Raw genomic sequence first — 18,936 nt, forward strand, 5'->3', positions numbered from 1 at the left:
TGTCATTTAGGTAGTTCTTATCAGACTGGCATTTGTTTAAGTGTTCATTTTTCTGATAAGTTCGATTTTAATTCGTTTTTTGATGCTACTAAAAGGGGCTGAAATGTCATGATTGACACTGCTTCTGATTGGGTCAAAAGGGTGTATGATTGGAAGGTCAATACCACGGCTCCACCCCCTGATCACTACTGCAGAGACTCTGGCTCCAAATGATGTCAGCAGAACAAGACGGCAGTTTTTGTATCCGGAATATTTTGGCTTCAATTTTGTACAGTGGGAGGAAGAGGAGACATGCATCCTTCTTCATCCAATATATTTCAGCAATTCTGAACATCAGCTTGAATCATTCACACTTCTGTTTACACTTTTCAGTCAAAAAACAAGAATAAGAATCATTGCTGCTTTCAGTTTGCACACCATCCATTAGAAAACTAACCTCATTAATGAATCTTTTATTATGTTTTGTGTATGTGTGTGTGTTTGTGTGTGTGTGTGTGTTGGGGGGGTCAAACGGGGTCCCTGGAACTGCTGCTTCCGGCCCTAGCGTGCGTGCCTTCAGCCTGCGTGTGTTTTCCAACCAATAGGCTTGGTGCTCCTCCTTCTCCTCGGTCTTTGAGTCAGTTGACAGATTTGGCTTCATCCTCTCCAAGCACAATAGAAATTTAATTCAAACTTACTGGAGCTCATTATGAGTGTGCAGGTGCACGCGGGCCGGCGGCGGTTAATCCCGCTCAATTAGCGCACGGCCCCGCGCACACCAACAATACAGCAGAGTCAGCGTCGGGGGCGCGCAAACCCCGCGTCCACCTGCACACACACACACACAGAGAGAGAGAGAGAGAAAAGTTTGGAAATGATTCAGATGAAGCTCCTCACTGACTCACTTTATTGATTCTGATGCAGTAAATCAAATAATGTGCTGATTAAAGATCATATTCAGCTTTAACACCACAGCAACAAGCCAACCAGCTCATGTAAGACATGAGTGATGTTGAGGGTTTCTTTTCTGACATTAAAAATACTTTAAATTAATGATGATATATAAATACATTAGGCAAAGTTTTTTTGTTAAATTTTATTGTCTTTAGAATAAATATTTCCTGACACAAAAATGTAAATGTCCTTTAACACCTACAGATTATCGGCCAATACAGAAAACTGATCTGACATCAGTGATCTGTTTTTCACGCATGTAAACTGACTGGGATCATTTTTGTCTCATGTGACGCGAGATCAGAGAATCCTTTACTTTGTTTTGTACTGTTGTTCAGAGGTTATATTTACATGTGTTCAATCTAAAACTGGAAAACCGGGTTCCGTTTGTAAAATATAAACGAGTCAACAGAAACTCATAGTTTATCAATAATAACAATTTAATTCTCCTCTTTTTCCTCCTCTTTTCGGTTTTGTTCTTTTCTTTCCTCGGAGTTGGCATGAGTCTGATCCCCCGGGTGTACCCTGATTATCAGTCCATCCTCAACACGTGCAGAGACAAGGCCGCTGGTGCTGGACGTGTGTGAGTCAGAGAGGATTACTAAATACACCCTCCTCCTCCTCCTCCTCCTCCTCCTCACCCCCCGGACTCCCCCCATAATGTTCTCATGAAAGTTGCACAATGAGAAAGTTCAGACGTCAGATTTGAGCTTCTGGAGGTTTTCTTCTGATGAATCTATTACAATTTTCACAACGTGATTGACTGCATTTTGCATCTGATGCCTGATACTTTTACAAACGACAAGATAAACTTATTATTTTCTTTATTTCTCGATTTTGATATTGTTTCATACTTTAATATAACTCACATCGTGACTGAAGGCTTTGTGAGGTTGTTAGAGGTCCTCATTAACATGACAGTCAAACTGTAGAGCTCGCAATAGACGATCTTTGTTTTGTTTAACTTGTTTCCACCTGCTGTCCTGAACAGACCGTTATCTTATTAATATTAATTATCATACACACCATAGTGCACCCTGAGCACCGTCCATGTAAAGGCTGTTGGTCATTTTTGAAATGATTTCAGAAATAAGAGAAATACCTTCACGAAGACACTCATTAGTTTTATAGAAACGTTATAACTTTATTTTGTAGAAAACTGGTTCCAAGTAAATAGAATAAAAATCTCTTTATGTACAAAATACAAATTTCATGTGACAAAACAAAACGAGTCAAATAAATAAAAAACAACAATAATCTAACAGAGGGGGAGGGGGGGCAGAATACATAATAAATGAGGGCACCTCCATTCACTCTATTGAAGCGTTGAAACTCGATTTCCACGCTCTCTTTTCTGCTTTATCACTCTACAAATTGTAAAATTGACTTTTCACCTCCGAGATACAAAAAGATGTGATCTGTGGAGACCTGACTGTAACATGCAGACTGGGGGAGGGAAAAAGTGCAAAGGTTTTAGGAGAAATACACAAAATAAAAAGCAACTAAACAAAGAACAAGTTAAGTTATTCTCATTTACAGTCCATCAGCAGACACACGTGAAAAAGATGAGCTCATTAAGGCAAACAGTGAATCTTATTCCAACAGAAACTGTCCGTCTGTTCCGCTGTTTCCGTTATTTGTCTCTACATTTCTCTGGTCTGTGAGTCTGTCCGCGGGGCTGCGGCTCTCCTCCGGCGGCCTGTGGCTCAGTAGATGCCCGGCACGAAGCTGCGGAAGCCGTACAGCGCGTCCTGCTGCAGGAAGCCGTAGTCCTCCGGCGCGTCGGGGCTTTCGGGGCTAGAGGCGCAGTAAGGTGGGGAGGAGGAGGACGAAGAGCCGCTGGAGCTCCAGGAGCAGGCGTCGCTGCCAGGGCTCGGGGCCTCAGCGAGGCACACCGAGCTCAGCAGCAGAGGAGAGTCGCTGGTCTTTCCTGCTTGCAGGTCGGCGATGCGGATCGTCTCTGACAGCGCCCAGATGTAGTTGTGCGCAAAGCGCAGAGTCTCGATTTTGGTGAGTTTGGTCTCGTCCGGGAAGGCCGGCAGGACGCCGCGCAGTGCGTCCAGAGCATCATTCAGGTTGTGCATGCGGTTCCTCTCCCGGTCGTTGGCCTTCATGCGCCGGTTCTTCTTCACCACCTGCACGGTGGCTTCGCTGCGGGCGCGGCCGCGGCGCCGCTTCTTCTGCTGCTGAAGCTGCTGCTCGGGGTCCGGGGAGCGCGACGGGCAGGATTCCAGGGAGGAGGAGTGCGGGCTGCTGCGGGACTCCTCGTCGTCGGTGTGGGGGAAGAAGTCGCAGCTGTTGCTGTCGATGTCGGAGTAGACGGAGTCCATGGCAGAGCGGAGGATGCGGGTTTGCTCTGAGGGGAGAAGAGAGGAGCGCGTTAGGATCTGCAGCTGAGCACGTGCATTTTGTGATGAGCAGAAGCCCGCAGGTGAGCGGACACATGCGCAGAGAACTTACCTGAAGCTGCAGAAATTTTGCAGAGCAAAGATCCAACAGGACGGAGTGTTTTGGTGCAAGATAAGCGGCACGCGCCTCTTTGCGTCTTTTTGCTCTGGATCAGCTCGTGCGAGCCGGTGAGCCTGGCACACGACTGGCCTCAGTCCGCTTATATACTGTGGAGGGGACAATGACAGGCCCCCTGCTCCGGTACCCCCCTGTGACCCCCCCACAACCGCCCTGGCATCAGAGTGCAGGATGAGGGGGATGAATGGTGCGGCAGGTCTGCCCCGTGCCGCGGGAGCTGCTCATTAACATAATGACGCCTGCGGTGTTAGCTCGCCCCGCACAGAGAAGCGTGCCGGTGATCACGGCTGGCCAATCAGAGTCTTCGGCCGGCCACGCGAACAACACGCATGAACCCGCACCTTCTGCCCCCCTCCTCCTCCTCCTCCCTGTTAGGCAGAAAAGACCAAACCCACTTTGAGAGATAAAAACCAAAAACATAAAAACGAGAAAGAAGAGTACAAGAACCCCCATACACCCCCGCCGGGCGGAGACACGCTCCGGAGGATTCAGCCATCCGTCCATCCCTCCATCCATTCATCCGACATCCATCCATCCTCTGCTAAAACCACAAACAGAGACGGAGAGAAAGAGACTCGAGCAGCAGGAGAAACACACTTCATCCTTCACTTCAGGAACAAAGAAAAGATCTGAGCTGTAAAATGTCTCCAGCAGTAAAAAGTGGATCAACTCTAAACTCAGTTTAAAAAGGGAAGTGGGAGAAAGAGAAAAGATCTGAGCTGTAAAATGACACCAGAAGCAAAAAGAAAAAAAAAGTATCAACTCTAAACTCAGCTTAAAGAAGAGAGTGGGAGAAAGTGTCAAATTCTGTAACGTGAAACTAAACTTTTAGCACTGAAGGTGACTGAAGAAACACTTAAAGCTTCTTCTGTGGTCTGTGCCCTCGAAATGAACTGTTGAGTATGGGAGGACTTTTAACTCTGTCGAACTTACAGTAAGTGTAATGTAAGTTACTTTGTTTTTTCGCAACAAAAGCACAGGAGAAAGAAAACAGAAATAAGACCAACAAAGAAGAACAGAAACATCAGTTATGACAAAGAAGGGGACGTAAGTAACAGGGAATAGATGAGTAACTTAACTGTAATTTAACTGTAACTAATTAGATTAATTGTAATCTAACTTAGTTAGACCACAAAATACAAAAACCGTAATCTAATCTGAATACTTCTGGATTACTTCAACATCAAACGCAGAATTCTTAAATAATGGATGAAAAAAATCTGAGTTCCACAGATGTTCTTTTGTGTCTTATCTCAGCTGGTCCCAAACAGAGTACTACACAGAGTACTACAGGTGTGCAGTTTGTTTTGTGTGTGTTTCTGTTGCTGCCATTTTTGAATAAAAGGCCGAATGAAAGACATTTAAAATTTCACCTTTTTTAAAAAAAATTCAAACTTTTTTTTTAATTCAAAATTTTCAGATTTTTTAATTTTCATTGTAAACTAAAAAAAACATCAGAAATGAAAAATGAAAAGTCATTGCTAACAAAACTGGCAGCCTGAGAGGAATAACTTACTTTGATATACAATACAACAGATTTAAGATATTCAGATCCATGAAAAAGTCTTTAAAAAACTGTTTTTTTTTTCCTAATTACACACTTTTCAAAATATAATCTAAGCTGATTATAGTTACTGATTTATTTTGTAATCCTATTTACTGTCGCAATTACATGTAATACATTACTACCCAACCCTGGTAATATAAGAACAAGCTCACTCCCATAAGTGAGTGATGAGAGGTAAAAACTCCCCTCAGTTTAAAGAAACTCCAGAAGACACTTTACTGGATGAACACAACTATTCAGAAATATACTGATAAATAAAAATATTATACGTGATTTTCAGTATGAAGATGAATAAAGTGTTTTATAAAATTGGAAAAAATATGGTTGAAAAGAAAAATCCAGTACCACTAGGACAATAACCAGCCCCACTAGCAGAATAAAATGTTGGCAAATGTAAGAGACGTTGGGATCAGCCATGTTTGTGGTATCTGGTAACAGTCACAACATAAAATTGATATTTTATACATACATATAATTTCAACAAATGCCAAGTGCCAGGATTTGGCTGCAGCAGAAGACTTGTTTTGATCCAGTAATGTAACACTGGGTCAAAAAAAACCCCTGGTTCTGGGTCAAGTGAACCCAGTATTGAGTCAGAATCACATGTCTGGCTCCGGATTATGATGTAGAGGGATGATATGTGCAGAAATATGTCTGAATATTTAAATAGTCAGAAAATTGTACAGAGTTTGGTGGGTGGGTTTCTGCTGGGTGACCTCAGAATTCCTAAAATACATATATATCTTTAAAAAAAAAAAACACTACAGAGCCTTGGGAATCTCCAACACCAATTAAACCAGTCATAAGCAGATCCAGAGGGGCCGACCCACCATCTGAACCAGGACCATTAAAACCAGTCTGGTGTTTGCAGACGGGTCGATGTGCCTCATTTTTATCCGACATGAACTGTTTCACTTTATGAAGACAGTCTTTTTGTTTGTCTTTTCATCTCTTTGGGCAGCAGTAAACCCGTCCCGCGTGAACACATACAGGTCCAGGCCAATTTTCTTTAAGTGTTTTTTAAAGACATCTTTATGAGACAGGCATACAATTTTCCATTAATTATTCCATTTATTCAGTTTGCAGCTCAGCGGAGAAGAAGCAGAGACCTGCAGAGTCTTTCTGCTGCAAGAGAGAGGGGGGGCAGTCATTTATAAATAATTACACAATGTTTAGAGTCTTCAGGCATGTATAATATATCAAAGCGATTATAAGGTGAATTGTTCCATTGTGGCTGTCCGCCCTGCACTTCTTTTCACTCCTCTCCTGGTTTGTCCCTCGTCCAAATTCAGCTCCTCTGGCCTTTTGTGCTGCTTTCTTTCTGCCTCAGCCACTCTATTGGCATCATTCTTATTCAAATGGGCCTCAGCAGGAACAAAACCAAAGCCAGGCTGCACACAAATCATCTCTGCCCCGGCTGCAGGGCCGGCACAAGCCTCTGTGAGGCCCCGACAACAAGTCTGCAAATCCTAAATCCTGTTTCACTCAAAGAGGATAAACCACATTTTAAAGATACTCGGACGCACAGCAAAGGTCCAGCTTTCTACGTTTTTACTGATGTCAGCGTAAACAGCTGCCTGTGAGGAAATCTACTCAACAACACCAAACATGTTCTTTCTCACACTGAATTGTGTAAACTTTGTAAATATGCAGTTTTGGATTTTATTTTCATGCTTTTAGGTGAGTTGAAGAATGTAAGAAATTAAAGAAAGGATGGAAACCTGAAAAACAGAATGAACAGACATGGGGAAAGCGTGCAGAAAAAAGAAGAAAAGAAGTTTTGTTCCTCTAAACTCTTTGAAGGGATTTTTTGTTTGAAGAAAGAAAGAAAGAAAGAAAGAAAGAAAGAAAGAAAGAAAGATCAGCTTCAGAGGGAAAAATAAGGAACAGAATGAAATCCTTTGATTTCCTTTAGTTCGATTTCCTGGAAAAGCAGGGAGAATAATCAGTGCCCCCCCACCTCCATTATTAACGGCTGACGTGCCCTTGAGCAAGGCACCTCCTAACTGTTCCCCGGGTGTCTGACATGGCAGCCCACTGCTCCTGTGTGTGTGTTCACTGCAAGTAATTTGCTGGGTGCTGCATGTGTGTTCAACCAAGGATGGGTTGAGTTCAGAGGAAACGTTCAGTGTACATAAAAATCTACTGCCAATAAAGCTGATTGTTCTTCTTCTTCTTAACATAAAACTGCTGTAACCTACAGGTTATAACGCGGGTGGCACTACACATTAGCGCCCGCTAAGACAAGCCTGTTTATTTGTTTGTGTTGTTTGTGCTTTGAGGTGAAAGGACACATGCTGTTAAAACACTGATCTGAGAACAGATTACAACAGAAGAACTCATAAATGAACTAAATATTAAAATATTCTTCATTACCAAACATCAAACCTTTAAACATTTTTGGAGATGTGTGTTTTCCACTGGACAGCAGATGAAGACTATGAGATGTGGTTGAAAGCTCCAGAAGAAGACCTCGTGTTGGTGTGTGTGTGTGGGTGGAGAAGCAGTTTAAACAGAAGGTGGAGGCAGGTTTGTATTTTACAGCCTCCATCACATCAAAGTGATCAAACAGCTTGTCAGGCTGCACTTAAAGTGGACAGAAACAGTTTACAGCTGCATTTCTATTGGCTGAGGGCTGACGGACATGTGGGTGGCACCATTTGGATTTATATGGCCAATGTATGTGGACGAAGCTGTTTGGGTCTGTTTTAATCATTGGTCATTTTCATCTGTTATCTTAGAAATCGATGAGCCTCTGATTAAAATGCTGACCAGATGAGGTTTGGAATGAGGAAACATGGAGATCATTATAAGTTTAATGCAGCAGCTTGCTTTAGAAAATGCATAAGTAAATTTGTTTAAGTGATACGAACTAAAATATATACAATGGATGCAGTAAACTTTACCCTCTGCCAGATTCCATTCACTGAAATGCAGTTTTTATATTTTTTCATATACAGTATAATTATTATTGAATATTTTTTATTTCTGTTGCTTGTAAACTTTTCTGTATGGATCAACAACATTCATCATATCATCTTTCACCTTAAATGGGCTCATCACTTGCTACAGATGATTTTCTGTATGAGCTGTTGATCCATTTTGTAACAAACTAGCAAAAAAAAACCGAAAGAATAAAAGTTCAGTTTTGTTCAGAGTGAACACTGTGGGTCTCTGCGCAGTGACATGAAGAGAAAAAGAGAAGAAGAAAAAAAACGCATGAAAAAAACCCAACACAAAGACAGAGTGAGAGGTCTGTCCGGGGTGAAGCTCTGACAGGATTAAGTCTCAGCACCACGAGATGTGATTGAATTTCAATGAAGTGAAACACGTGAGAAAATGACACAGAATGAAATGAACCAGAGGACTCCCACACACACACACACACACACACACACAGCAAAAATAAAATAAAAGAAGAAGCTGGAGGACTCTCGAGGAGAAAGAGGAAACAAAAACAAGTGACTGAGCTGGAGGAGAGAAAACGTCTAATCTGCTCAAAGTGATTAACAGCTGCAGTAATCCTGTAACACAGAAGCTGAACAACATCTATCACTTTTTATTCTGGCAGACAAAATCCTGATCTGACACGAGATCAGCACAAAACTACAGCAGTGTGTTTCTAACATGCTGCAGTTCGAAATGAAGTGTGTACTCCTGGTTTGTGTCCATACCGGAAGAGGTCTGTCCTTAGTGGTGAACAGGGAGGCTGGTGGATGGACAGTCCTGCAGGTGAAGCACCATCAGAGACTTTGGTAAATGCTGCCGTCGCTTATGAGCCCGGGTGGTGCACAACTGTGCTGTGTGAAAGAGGACCCCTCAAACATTTTCTCACACACAAAGCTCTGGTTGGATCCTGGTGGCATGTGATTGTTGTTGTTGACTGTGGATTGTTCCGCGTCTATAAACAGTTGCCAGCAAATGCACTATTTCCTCCTCTCTGTTCAATAAAAACCACAGCAGGTCTTTTAAGGGGTTACTAAACTATTTTTAAATCTGAAATTAAAGACTCACATCTTCAACCAATGGGTTATCGAGCTGAGATTAAGTGTTGAGAGAAGGGCCAGTTTATTCCGATACTTTGGAGTCTGCATCCCAGAGGATCGTGGTCCCCTCTAGTTGGCAAAACACCTCAGATGCTTGAGGGACATCAGGGTGCCCCTCAAGGTGCTACAGACTGTGATGGAAGTATTTGAGAATATAAAATAACGCCAAACTAAAAACTGAAAGTCAAAGGCTCCCTGAAAGGAATTTGGCTGTTTTCACTCCTTCCACCTTAAACTGAATGGATGCTAAGGTGGAGACAAAACCTTTTCTTTAATGATGGAAATTGAAGTTAAAGTGTCCTCTGGCTCTGCCGGTGCTGTGTCTTCTGGTCGTGGCGTTGCCATGACCCCGGTGGGTTGCAGATAAACCCTCAGTCCAAACTGTCCCCTTTGTGGTTGCTAATGCTGGGCAAACCAGAGGTAAATTATAACCCTGAGCAAACAGTCGCAGACAAGTGAATAGGAAGCTTCTGCTCCCAGAAAGCAACAGCAGATTGATGGAGGTGGAGGCCAGCGGGTTGAGGCCGCACTGAGACGGAGGCGCAACATTCAGGAGGAGGAGGAGGCAGCATTCAGGAGGATGATTGACGGCAGCGCTCCTTTAGATTAAAACCTTCCTGGACAACAAGACGGCTGTGAGGAGACACAACACTGGACGAGGAGGACGATGAAGAGAAGGAGGAGGAGGAGGAGTGTGCAAACCACAATAACTTCAGGATTAATGATCACAGGAGAGAAAGTTTTGTTGAGTGAACAGCACAGCAATGTGAAAGTGATGTGATGAGACCTAAGGCGTAATGTGCTGGTAAGTTCAGGTGGAATAAAGGCCTTGTCACACCACAAAGGAGCTCAGCGACCAGTCATCACAGCTTCACCATAGCTTGCCACAGCAGGTCCAACCACGTTCCTGTGCTGCCTTCAAGAACGCATAGGACAACACGGTAAAGGCTTGGACACATCAAACCAGCACCACAGAAATAGTTTGACAAAGGCTGACTGCTGCCTCATTTCACCGGTCAAGACTAGAAAGTTGGACTTAATCACAACACAACGATGACAACTGATGGTCAACTAGCAGACACAATGGCGAACCATCGGCTTGGCATGCCGGGGCCCCAACTCGTACACAACACCCACATATCAGCACGTCAGGCTCCCCCTGGTCTGGACCAGAGCCACAAGACCCTGTCATTCAGGTGGCTGCCAGGTATTGCTGTCAGTGACCATCAAGGTAAACAGAACAACTGACACTACACATGAAATGTTAAAACCTGGCCTTCTTTAAGGCACAGAAATTTCTTGTGTATACGTGGTCAAAGGTACGGGTCAGTATAATCTGAACAAACCTGAAACCAGATGAGCAAACCCCACATGATCAGTGCAATAAAACCATAAAAAAATAGTCTGACTTCATGACAGAATCAGTGCAGAGTCCAGATGTTTCACCCTGCTTCAGCATGGAGAAGCCTGACTAGATGACATCGGTGCTGGTTTTGGAGGACAGAAGCAGGTAAAACTGTTGAGCTGAGCGTCTCCAACATCACTATAGACCTGAATACAGTCGCTCTGTGAAGGAAGGTCACCACACACACAGCAGACTGTGCTGTGTACTTGAATAAAACTTAAATTACACAGGAAAATGACCAAGTGAGACAAAAGTGTTTTCTTTGTTTGTCTTGGAAACAGAAGGTGTCATAAATGAGCCCTGAATTATCCAGCATGCTTTGCAAAATGTCCTTATTTCAATTCCTGACCGGATCGAAGGTTTGTTGATGAATCTCCAGAAACAACATGTCTGCTGAACATGGCTAATGGAGAGTCTGAAGGGTCTCTGTTAGGTTTGGCTGCACTTGTGGAGCCCAGAAAGCGAGAGAAAGAGAAAGAGAGAGAGAGAGAGAGAGAGAGAGAGAGAGGAGGCCATATGGTTCTAAGTGCAATAACTTGAATTCACTCCAACAAAGGAGTAATTGAGAAGGAGAGAAGGAGCTGTGAGTCTTGACTTGACAAAGCTGCGAAAACTCTCTTCTTTCAGCCTAATGAAGCTGTTGTTTGGGGGTGTGGTGGGGGGGCGGAGAGGATGGAGGTTGGGGGGCGGAGGACAGAGGAGGCTGCGTGTCCCTAGACGTGATTTGTCATACAATCTGAATCTTTAGGAGGGCCACAGCAGAGAGACCTCCTCTCCATATGTCTGCTTCGTTTGCATCTGAAAGCTGAGGGCTAAAGGCTGAGGGGGGGAGGGGCTGTTGGTGGTGGTGGGTGAACTGCATCACCAGGTTAGAGGGTATTTGTGCTCCTTGTTGTTCTGTTTTGAAAGTCTGAGCTGAAAAAAAAATCCTTTCACTTAGTGAAAAAGTACCTAAACTCTGACAAGGAGCAAACACAGAAGAAGAAAAGAAAAGCTCAGGTAATCGATCACGTGAAGATCTAATGAAGACAAGGAGGAAAAATGAGGAGCCACCCAGGACCCTCATCCAGATGTTGGGTCTGGATCATCACTCGTTTTTGTTTTACAGCCCTCATATATGTGGATTTTTGTCATCGAAGTGTTCCTAACATATTGTGTAACACTATCAGACATTACCATTATGCAGTTAGTGGTTGAATGCTAACGCTAGCTAATGGCTCACCATTTATATTGTTGTCTGGCCTTTAAATGTGGCCTGATGTCCCTCCAGATTTTCTGTCTTCGTTTTCTTCAGTTGCTGATCGACCTGGAAACAGAAAAATGGAACTGATTTGTCTGATTCCCTTTGCTTAAAGGCAAGACGGTTTTATTCATGACGCACGATCCATACACAGATCAAACACAAATCAAAGTGTAAACAAGTCAATTCAAAGACAAAATCACAACACCATTGAAAAGGGCATGATTAAAGAAATAAAACTGCTCTTAAAAATAGAATAAAAGTTAAAAAAAAGATTAAAAATAATAAACTACAACACATGGGGTGATGCCGGCTGTCTGTTTGGTTGTGGTCAGAACTCATTCTCAGCTGAATTATGAATAAGCTGCAGGTGGCTGATGGTCTTTGTTGGAACACCTGTTAGAAGTTCACTGCAGTCATCAGTTTGGCTCGATTATAATGACAGGAATCAAATTTTACAGATGAACTTTTACACGATTTGGAACCAGAAACACAGAAGTACTACATTACACCACGAAAATGACCACCACGTGAGTACAATTTTGTCTGCCAACCAAAGTCGGCTCTAACATAATTGGTACCAAGGCTACTCAGACTACGAACGGAAACCAGAACTCATCTTGTCCCCGGCCGACAGATTGTGCTTTCATATCAGATACCTGTTCACAGAGCGTGTATGTAGCACTGGCTGCAGTGGAGATAAGATTTATTCCAAGTACCATCATTTTTGAGGTGCTTGTACTTTCTGTATTGTCATGTGCAAAACATGACAATTCATTCTTCTACTCTGCTACATTTATATGATCATTTCAGTTACTTTGTACATTCAGATTATTAAAACAAAACAGCCTTCATCCTGAATTGTGTCATTCTCCTGAATGAGTACTTTTACTTTTGTTAATTGCAGTTTATTTGATGCTGAACTTTTAATGAAGTAAAGCTTTAAATGCAGGACTTTTAACAGTATTTTTACAATGTGGTGTTACTGGTTTTACTTCAGTCACAGATGTGAGTACTTCTTGCACCTCTGACTGAGTGTAAATGAAAAAAGAGTCTTAAATCGTGAACTGCTGAACGCTGAACTGCAGACTGCAGTCGCTCACTCGAGACATCAGACAACATGTAAAATTACCAGAATGTTTCAGTCTGAAAGGGGCTTTAAATCCTCCTGCTTCTCACAAAGGGACAAAGAGCCTATGTGTCGTTCAGTCTCACACCCTCACGACGATGATGGTTGTGATGATGATGATGATGATGATGATGATGCAGATGGAGGTGGGGTGCGGGGTCCTGACACCAACATCAGGGTCGTGACCTGGTGGCTCTTTGCAGACATCTGTAGCTGCTGCACATTCCCTGACACGTCCTTCCTCCAATCAGCTATCTGGAACAATGTATGACCTGCAACCCTGAGACCACGCCCCCCTGACACACACACAGTGTGTTTACATCCCTTTTGGGGACATTTCATAGTCTTGCATTCATTTCCTAGAGGCTTAATCACCACCTAACCATAACAACAAACATTACTTGCCTAACCCTAACCCTTACCTTAACCTGACCTCAATGCAAGTATTCATCCTGATATTTAACGATTTACATTGTGAGGACTTGCATTTGGTCAGCAGGCCCCCACAACAGATTTTTGTCACCACAACTATAGGAAAACACATCCACACACACTCATCAACATGCATGGCTGTGAACCTGGTGTGGATCTAGCCCATGTGTGTGTGTGTGTGTGTGTGTGTGTGTGTGTGTGTGTGTGTGTGTGTGTGTGTGTGTGTGGGTGGGTGGGGGGTGGGGGGGCTTTGACACACAGAGATATCATTACAGAAGAAGAAAACAGTCAGAGCAAACAGAGGAAGAATTTCCTCTCATAAATTCAGTTTCTCCTCACACACTGTACACAGCTGTTTACAGGACACAAGCTGCAGCTTAGGGTTAGAGTAGTTAGAGTATTTTACAAATTAGCAGAGGAAATGATTTGAGAGTTTTATTAACAGTTAAAGTATTGGAAAAGAGAACAAAAGCAAAATAACAGTTAAAAAAGTTGAATTAAATTGAATGACTGATGAGTAAACAGCTGATTCCTGACAAAACATGTGAGACACTGAAGTGTGCAACAAACAATATAATGAGAAATGGCAATAAACAAGTATGAACTACAGATGAGCTATGATGCATACAGAATGTACATAAATATTCTGTCTGTTTATTAGTGTCTCTTTGCAGCTGAGCACAAACGTGTAACTTCATCAGGTTTCCACTTCAGATAAACTTGAATGTATTTTCAAAGAGGAGGAGGACTCGGCTCATTTCAGAGCCAACAGCGCCCTCTGCTGGACTTTAGCAACAACACTCACTGTGACCAGCTGCTCAAACCAGGGCCTGTGTACTGTATAGCATGGTATGTGTAGATTTCACAAAACGTTACACTTTATCATGTATCACTGTGAATGCATAGGTCAATTATTTATACTTGATAGATAGTCTATTTATCGAAGTTATTGTCTAATGTTTTAAATGAAAGTTAAATACTGTATTTGTGTTCATTAAGTTCATGTTTCTCTCTTAATTTCTTCAAACAGTATTTGTTGTCTTAAGGATGATAGCCAAGCTATCCTCTCTGATGGAGAACGACTCCCCCCTGCATGAGACTCTGACAGCACTGAGCAGCTCCTTCAGTAGAAGGCTGCTTCACCCCAAGTGTGTGAAGGAGCCTTACCACAGGTCCTTCCTCCCTGCTGCTGTGAGGCTGTACAACCAGCACTGCTCCCGGCAGACCCCATGCACTCCACCACAAACTGAATCTCAGTAAATCACTGTGCAATAATCCCCCCTCCTAGTGCAATGCAGTAACTTTTTACTGCTAAGGATTTAAAAATTGTGAAAATCTGTAAATATCGTCTGATTTTGTATAATTTTGTCACAAAAGGGTACATTGTCTACTTTGTGGCAGACCTACCTGCACCTTTATTTTGCGATCTTTGTGCTGTTGTGACATTGTGAATTTCCCCAGTGCAGGACCAATAAAAGCCTATTCTATTTTACCATGTTGTGAGATGTCTTTGTTCCTGCGGCCCCGCAGAGGGCGCTGCAGTCGGACCTTCCTGCTTCCTCTGTGTCACATTAATGTCTGTCCGTCGAACGACAACAGCACCAACAACAACACATGGTAGTGTGGCTTCTGAAGAGCCGCGATGTTTCCTGGTTTAAAAGATAAAGTCGGTGAGGTTTTGTTACCAGGAGATAAATTCTCTTCTGAAATTGACGACACCATCTCTCTAACGGAGCACGTTAAGCCGGAAAAGGTGATATGTGGTCCGGGTCTGAGGCGAAGCGGAGACCGGCTGGTGGTGTGTAAAAGCGGCGTCCTCCGACACAAACAGCCCAACGTGTTCTGGATTGATTCACAGCAGAAGAGGGTGAGGTTCACTGGAATCAGTTTAGACATTAAGCAGTCGGTTCCACACCACGCAGGCTTCTGTGTAGAAACGGTCACGTGTTTGTACACAGTACGGTATTAGTATTTGTTCCGAAAGTTAAATCCGTTGATTCAAATTCTGTCGGCTAGCAGTTCTTTATCGATGGCTGTAGTAAAGTCATTCTAAACTGGTGAGGAGATACAAACACCGAAATTAAGAAGACAAGTGTTCGAGCAGTGCATGCTGGGAGTTGACTCTGTCTCTGTGTCCTCAGTATGTCCCAGCTAAAGGAGAAACCATCATTGGCATTGTGACGGTCAAATCAGGAGATGTCTTCAAGGTGGACTTTGGAGGAAGTGAGCAGGCGTCTCTGTCCTATTTGGCGTTTGAAGGAGCGACCAAAAGGAACCGACCCAACGTCCAGGTCAGACAGTGAGGACACAGAGTGGTCCAGTAGTCCAGTGTTAGTTGGAAATATGGACAGCCTCATTTTAAACCTCCCCCCCCCCCTCCGTGTGTTACCTGTGCAGGTAGGTGACCTGGTGTTCGCTCAGTTCATCATCGCCAATAAGGACATGGAGCCGGAGCTGGTGTGTATGGACAGTTCAGGACGAGCCAATGGGATGGGGGTATTTGGAGGAGGTGGTCTGCTCTTCACAGTCTCTCTGGGACTCGTCAGAAGGTACAAACCGCCTCAGACGTTTTAGTAAAAATGAACAAGTGTCTGTCCTAACACCAGATGATTGGCCTCCCCCCAGACTCTTGTCCCCCCGCAGTGAGGTCCTGTCCGACCTGCAGGATCTGTTTCCCTGCGAGCTGGTGGTGGGGATGAACGGCCGTTTGTGGGTCAAGTCCTCCAGCGTCCAGCAGACGCTCATCATCGCAAACCTGCTGCAGAGCTGCGACACCATGACAGCCCAGCAGAGACAGCAGCTGTTCAGGAGGGTGGCACAGGGGGCGCTGTAGACCACCTGGTGAGTGACCTCCTTTGAGTCCAGTGTGTCGCCTTTGAGACCGGGTTTTTCTCAGGTTTGTTGGACCTAAAAATCGATCCCGTATGAGCCGTCTGCTGGTTTTGTAGGATTTATATGGAGCCCCAAAGTGTTGAATATTAAATATAGAAATAAGAAATTTGAATGGCCAGAATAATCACAGACTGGCAGGTAAAAACTGATGGTTACATTCTGTGATTACTTCCTGATCTTCCTTTTAACATTTAACTCTTGGATCTTTGACATAAACGGTGTCACTTTGTGTGTCAGAGAGCCTTCACGTTTTATTTCAGATTTTCTTCTTTCTGTTCTGTTTTTATTTTTTTTTTCCAATTGCTCCATTTGTTTAGCATAGAAAATCTGTTAAAAGAAAAGCTAACATCAAGTCTGAATTCATTTCTGTTGAGACTGGGAGATCATTCTTGATCACGGAAACAAGCCGGCGTCACATGACGGGCGTGGAGTCGCATGATGATTCCTGAACCGTCTCCATGACACCCGAGGCAGGTCATGAGATGAGATTGACATATTTTTCAGGACTAATAAACTTCATGGTATTGGATGGACTAGCTCTTGTACTCAGAGATAATTGATCCAAAATTTCTCATACTGGTATTGGAACAACCCTGTTTCTTTTCATATATGTAGTAAAACTTGTTAGAAAAACCTAATTGGATATGTTTGTGTTCATTTTCTGCATTGCTTCTGCCATGTGTCTTTATATTCAGGCATTTTTCTGTAAAACATCTGAGCTTCATATTCATTATTTACATTATATGAGGCATATACAGTAAATATTATGTACATTAAATGCTATTTGTTAAAAATCACTGTTTTTTCCTCATCTCATTTGTTCTACCCAGAAACAAATACCTGACTCACAAGAATCTTGATAATGAGCGAGTGTGAGACTTGAAATTAAATAAGGAACTCGTGGGGCCTCATTTATAAAGAGTTCTTATATTTATACTTGTATACTTAGTATTATGATCGTTTCTGCTGGTGGACTCACATTCAATTCAAAGTTGCTAAGCATTAAAAATGTTGCTAAAGCAGGTTCTATGAATGTCATTTATGAAAATCAAATCTCAAATCAACCCAAACTGACAGCACCTGCCATATGATTCCTGCTTCAGGGTTTAGTCAGAAAAGAAGATGGATTGAAACAGAAAAACAGCAACGGCAGAGGAGAATCCAGACAACATGTATTCAGTGGACTGATGTTAGAAAAATGTACACAGTGTAATCTTCTACTTTCTGATTACTCTAGTTTGACTTAGCCATACATCATGACAGACACCCCACTCATTTGCTGCAAGACTTAAAACTACCTTGATCTGACAGTGGGCTCACAAAGTGTGTTTCCACTGCAGTGAGCGAGGTAAGCCATGGCTCATATTAAATCATAACCAGCAGGAGAATCACATAATGTCAAGTCTATTCTTGTCCACTTCAGTGTTAAGTTCAACAACAACTTACCCACAGGTTTCTACTTCAGTCCTGCTTAGGATCAAAACTGATCATATTCAGACTGACCTCATATTGACGGCAGTCCTCCAGCAGGTGGAGCCATTTGTCCACCGTAGACTCAGCTGGCCCGGCTCCATGGAGTCCTGACTGCAGAGTTCACTTTAGTTCCCGCTCAAGAGCAAATTCAAGCAGGTTCTTGAGGTTATACAAAAGGTGGACAAAATACTAGAGACAGCTGACAATATAGTAAAAGTATGAAACAATATGATGAAGTTCACCGGCTCTTCTTCACTACGAAGACATTAACAACCAGCTTCCTGCTGCTTTGTTTATGAATGCATCTCAAGAACCCTCAGCCTACAGAGATCAGACAAACCTTTATTAAAACATCTGAAGCGTTTACTGAAATGGGGCAGTTGTGGATCAGCGGTTAGGGTGTCTGACCCGTAACCGGTGGATCGCCGGTTCGATTCCCCGTACCGGTGTCCATGGCTGAGGTACCCTTGAGCAAGGTACCTAACCCCCACTGCTCCCCGGGCGCTGCACGCGGTCGCCCACTGCCCCGGGTTTGCTGTGTGTGTGTGCACGTCACTTGGGTGGGTTAAATGCAGAGAACAAATTTTGTTGGAGTGAGTTCCCTCCAATGACAAAAATATGTCAAAAAAAGAAATGTAAAGTCGGACTGAACTTCATTCTTTCTTCTGCGGCTAATTTTTTGTGGATTTGTCTGAAACACAACCAGATGTTTGTGTCAGAGAGGAGCTGATCTGAGACCTGCTGCTCTCAACACAAACTGGGTGAGTTCCACATGCAGTCAAAAAAACAAACAAACAAACAAACCAAAAAAAAAAAAAAAAAAAAAAACAGCAGCAGGATTGTTCACAGCTGTGTGTTAAGTTTTAATGGTCTGAAACCAGCTTGTAGTTGCTGAGAACTCAGGAAGGACTTAAATTTCAGAGTTATCAAGAGCTCCCAAGACTCTGAGTCCAACTCATTGACTGCATATAAAGATGGGCGACATGAGAGCTTCCCAAAAGTGAAGCCTAAACATCTGGATGGCCTCCTGGTGGCTGGCTGCAGTACAGCTCATAATCCCCTTTCTCTCCATGTTAGCCAATGGGATATGAGCCAAATCAAACACACATCAAATAACTTATTCCCAAAGATGGTTTCTATCATTTTAGGTTGTTCTTATCACACTGATGTTTGTTCAAGTGTTCATTTTTCTGTTTGGTTTTAATTAGTTATATGATGCTAGAAAAAAGGGACGGAACATCATGACTGACAGCTGAGTACTACTCCTGACTGGCTGAGAAGGGCGTATGGGTG

At 43.1% G+C, this 18,936-nt stretch overlaps 2 protein-coding genes and 1 long non-coding RNA gene across 3 annotated transcripts; 1 reads left to right on the top strand and 2 right to left on the bottom strand.

Annotated features, from left to right (window-relative positions):
- Positions 1–2,073: 2,073 nt before the first annotated feature.
- neurog1 (neurogenin 1) lies at positions 2,074–3,595 on the bottom strand. The gene is made up of 2 exons (XM_046406469.1): positions 3,394–3,595; positions 2,074–3,289 (listed from the first exon to the last, which is right to left on the bottom strand). The coding sequence occupies exon 2, from the start codon at positions 3,261–3,263 to the stop codon at positions 2,640–2,642; it is 624 nt and encodes a 207-aa protein (XP_046262425.1). The 5' UTR covers positions 3,264–3,289; positions 3,394–3,595; the 3' UTR covers positions 2,074–2,639.
- Positions 3,596–8,932: 5,337 nt separating this feature from the next.
- Positions 8,933–13,312, bottom strand: LOC124068499. Its single transcript, XR_006844923.1, has 3 exons — positions 12,850–13,312; positions 11,700–11,783; positions 8,933–9,988 (listed from the first exon to the last, which is right to left on the bottom strand). It is a non-coding gene; the product is annotated as an uncharacterized LOC124068499 (long non-coding RNA).
- Positions 13,313–14,803: 1,491 nt separating this feature from the next.
- Positions 14,804–16,970, top strand: exosc3 (exosome component 3). Its single transcript, XM_046406798.1, has 4 exons — positions 14,804–15,145; positions 15,420–15,569; positions 15,676–15,827; positions 15,904–16,970. The coding sequence occupies exons 1-4, from the start codon at positions 14,921–14,923 to the stop codon at positions 16,109–16,111; spliced, it is 735 nt and encodes a 244-aa protein (XP_046262754.1). The 5' UTR covers positions 14,804–14,920; the 3' UTR covers positions 16,112–16,970.
- The last annotated feature ends 1,966 nt before the right edge of the window (positions 16,971–18,936 follow it).

The sequence above is a fragment of the Scatophagus argus genome, chromosome 12, assembly GCF_020382885.2.
Source record: "Scatophagus argus isolate fScaArg1 chromosome 12, fScaArg1.pri, whole genome shotgun sequence".
Taxonomy (NCBI): Eukaryota; Metazoa; Chordata; class Actinopteri; family Scatophagidae; genus Scatophagus; species Scatophagus argus.